At 36.3% G+C, this 3475-nt stretch overlaps 1 protein-coding gene across 1 annotated transcript; it reads right to left on the reverse strand.

Annotated features, from left to right (window-relative positions):
- Positions 1 to 680: 680 nt before the first annotated feature.
- LOC136068223 (secreted RxLR effector protein 161-like) lies at positions 681 to 1355 on the reverse strand (the record flags this gene model as incomplete). Its single annotated transcript, XM_065775099.1, has 1 exon — positions 681 to 1355. A coding segment is annotated over exon 1 (675 nt), but the record flags the coding sequence as incomplete, so codon positions are not given.
- Between the last annotated feature and the right edge of the window lie 2120 nt (positions 1356 to 3475).

Here is a 3475-nt window from a genome sequence, read left to right on the forward strand (position 1 = left end):
TAACTGTCAAAAACATTTACTTTATTTAATAACTCTTATTAAATAAACAGCTGATTATCTAATTGGGCTAGCCTTTTAGACTAGCCCAATTGGGCTTTAGTGTGTGTCTTGGGATGGGACCAAAGGGACAAATAATGCTCTATCTCCAATGGGTTTCGGGCTTAACTGTCAACTCTTGACAAGCCCAAAGTTACCACTAATTATATTTACACTCTAGGCTTTATTAATAAAATTAAATGCCAAGACTTTATTATCTAAACAATTAACCCCTTCATGAAAATATTCGTAGTAATACAAAGTCATAATATACAACTACCACATCAATATATCAACTAGAAGTCTCTGCTTTCATGATCAAGGTAAACCATCTTAATTGACACGTTATAGTCTTCACAGATAAAATGCCCAATTTCATCACCGATTACGAACTAAGGTTTTAAGTTTACAAAAAACTTGTGATTTATATCTCCTGTGACTAAATCACATAAATCACATACTATTCGTCTTAAAGATTATATGATAATGTCCAAATATTCATGTTACCATTATTTTAGATAATAAAACAACTTCATTATTTATAACATAATGTCATACATAATGTCATACACAACATCGTACAATAGGATTATATGGCACTAATCCTAACAATCTCCCACTTGCCCTTAGAGACTATTGCATACCAATCTAACTCCCATTCCCGCTAGGTGTGACTCATAGGTCCTCTGGGGTGAAGCTTTGGTAAAAGGATCTGCCAGATTATTTGCACCATCAATCTTTGCTACTACCACATCTCCTTGAGTCACAATGTCTCGAATAATATGATACTTTTTTTCTATGTGTTTTCCTTTCTTGTGATTCCTTAGATCCTTGGATTGTGCAACTACTCCACTATTGTTACAAAACAATGTGATTAGAACTTGTTCCATTCTCATAACACCAAGATCAGAATGGAATTTCTTCAGCCAAACAGCTTCCTTTACTGCTTCACAAGCAGCAACATATTTAGTTTTCATGGTGGAGTCAGCAATAAAATATTGTTTAACACTCCTCCAACTAATGGCTCCACCTCTCAAGGTGAACACATAACCTGAAGTGGACTTTTTGAAATCAAGATCTGACTGAAAATCAGAATCTATGTAACCAATAGGTATCAAATCCTCACAATGGTAAACAAGCGTATAGTCCTTTGTTCTCCTTAGATACTTGAGAATATGTCTTACAACCTTCCAATGTTTTGGTCCTGGATTTGATTTATATCGGCTAACCATGCCAACTGAATAGTAGATATTTGGTCTAGTACATAGCATGACATATATGAGACTTCCCACTGCAGAAGCATAGGGAATTTGTCTCATTATCTTTGTGAGGGATTTCACAATTCGCTCCAATACCAATGGGCTTGGTCTGCGATCGAATGCTATAAAAGATTTGTGCCCCCTCATCCTTCACCAATTGGTCGTTGGATGGATTGGTAAGGCACACGGTCCGACAAGTGGTATCAGAGCCAAGGTCATAGGTTCGAGTCGTTGGAGCCGCATTGTGAGGGAGGGATTGTGAGAGATTTCACAATTCGCTCCAATACCAATGGGCTTGGTCTGCGATCGAATGCTATAAAAGATTTGTGCCCCCTCATCCTTCACCAATTGGTCATTGGATGGATTGGTAAGGCACACGGTCCGACAATCTTTTCCTCTTTAGAAGTCTTAGGCCTTTGGTCATCAAATAAAGGAACTCCATGCCTAAATGGAAGTAATCATTTCTTGGAGTTTTGCATGCTAAATCTTACTAGAATCTTATTTATATATCCAGCTTGTGATAACCCTAACATCCTATTCTTTCGATCTCGCCAAAGTTTGATCCCTAGGATATAGCTTGCTTCACCAAGTCCTTTATATCAAATTGGGTTGACAACCAAATCTTGATTGATGAAATTACCCCACATCATTCCCAATGAGTAGAATGTCATCAATATAAAGTACTAGGAAAATTACTACTTTATCTTGATGTCTCTTGTACACACATGGTTCATCAAGATTTTGTTCAAAACCAAATGATTTGATTGCTTGATCAAACCTGATGTTCCATGACCTAGATGCTTGCTTAAGTCCATAAATGGACCTTTTCAATTTGCATACCATATGATATTGGTTCTTTGCTTTGAATTCTTCTGGTTGCTTCATATAAATGACTTCTTTAAGATTGCCATTTAGAAAAACAGTCTTGACATCCATTTGCCAAATTTCATAATTAAAATTACCAGCAATGGATAAGAGAATTCTAATAGATTTAAGTATGGCTACTGGTGAAAAGTTCTTCATAATCAATGCCTTCTTTTTGTGTATACCTTTTCACTACTAGTCTTGTCTTAAAGGTTTCAACATTTCCATCTACCCACTCTTCCTCTTGTAGACCCATTTGCAACCAACAGGTTTAATGCCATTAAGTGCATTTACAAGATCCCAAACTTGATTGGAATACATAGAATCTAATTCAGATTTCATAACTTAGACTCAATGACGTGCATCTATATCTTTTATTGCCTCTTCATAAGTGTAAGGATTAGATTTAGGCCCTTCTGAGATAGCTTCAAAAGTTTCTCCTAGAAGTGTAAATCTTACAAGTGGCCTAATACTCCTCCCACTACGATGGGGCTCCAGTGTACTAGTCATCTCATGTGTGTCTTGTGGTGTATTTGATACAACCACATCATTCATAGTTTCAGCCATTGATTGTTCAATTACACGTTCAGTCATTTTAGCTAAGACAAATCTACTTCTAGGAGTAAAATTATTCATATAATCATTCTCCAAAATTTTGGCATTTATGCTAACAAAGACTTTGTTATCAATATGACTATATAATAAATAACTCCTAGTTTCTTTTGGATAGCCTATAAACAAACATACTACTGACTTTGGTTCCAACTTATTAGGCTTCCCTTTTAGCATGTGTGCTGGACAACCCCAAATGTGGAGGTATCTCATACTAGGCTTTTGCCCACTCTACAATTCCATATGTGTTTTGGGAATAGATTTTGATGGAACTAAGTTTAGAAGGTGCATTGCTATACCTAAGGCATACCCCCAAAAAGAAATAGGCAAAGTTGAATAACTCGTCATGGACCTTAACATTTCTAAAAGAGTCCTATTCCTTCTTTCTGCTACACCACTTTGTTGAGGAGTTCCAGGTGCAGTTAATTGGAATATGATCCCATTTTCAGTTAAGTAATCCTTGAAATCACCAAGGAAGTGTTCGCCACCACGATCAGATCGAATGACCTTTATGTGTTTACCTAATTTTTTTTCCACTTCAGCCTTAAACTCTTTGAACTTTTCAAAGGCTTCAGACTTACGTTTCATTAGGTACATACAACCAAATCTAGAGTAATCATCAGTGAAAGTAATGAAATACTTATAGCCTCCGTTAGCTTAAGTTGACATAGGACCACATACATTTGAATGCACTAGTTCTAGCA

The sequence above is a fragment of the Quercus suber genome, unplaced genomic scaffold (genome assembly GCF_002906115.3).
Source record: "Quercus suber isolate HL8 unplaced genomic scaffold, Cork oak 2.0 scaffold_105, whole genome shotgun sequence".
In the NCBI taxonomy this organism is placed as follows: domain Eukaryota; kingdom Viridiplantae; phylum Streptophyta; class Magnoliopsida; order Fagales; family Fagaceae; genus Quercus; species Quercus suber.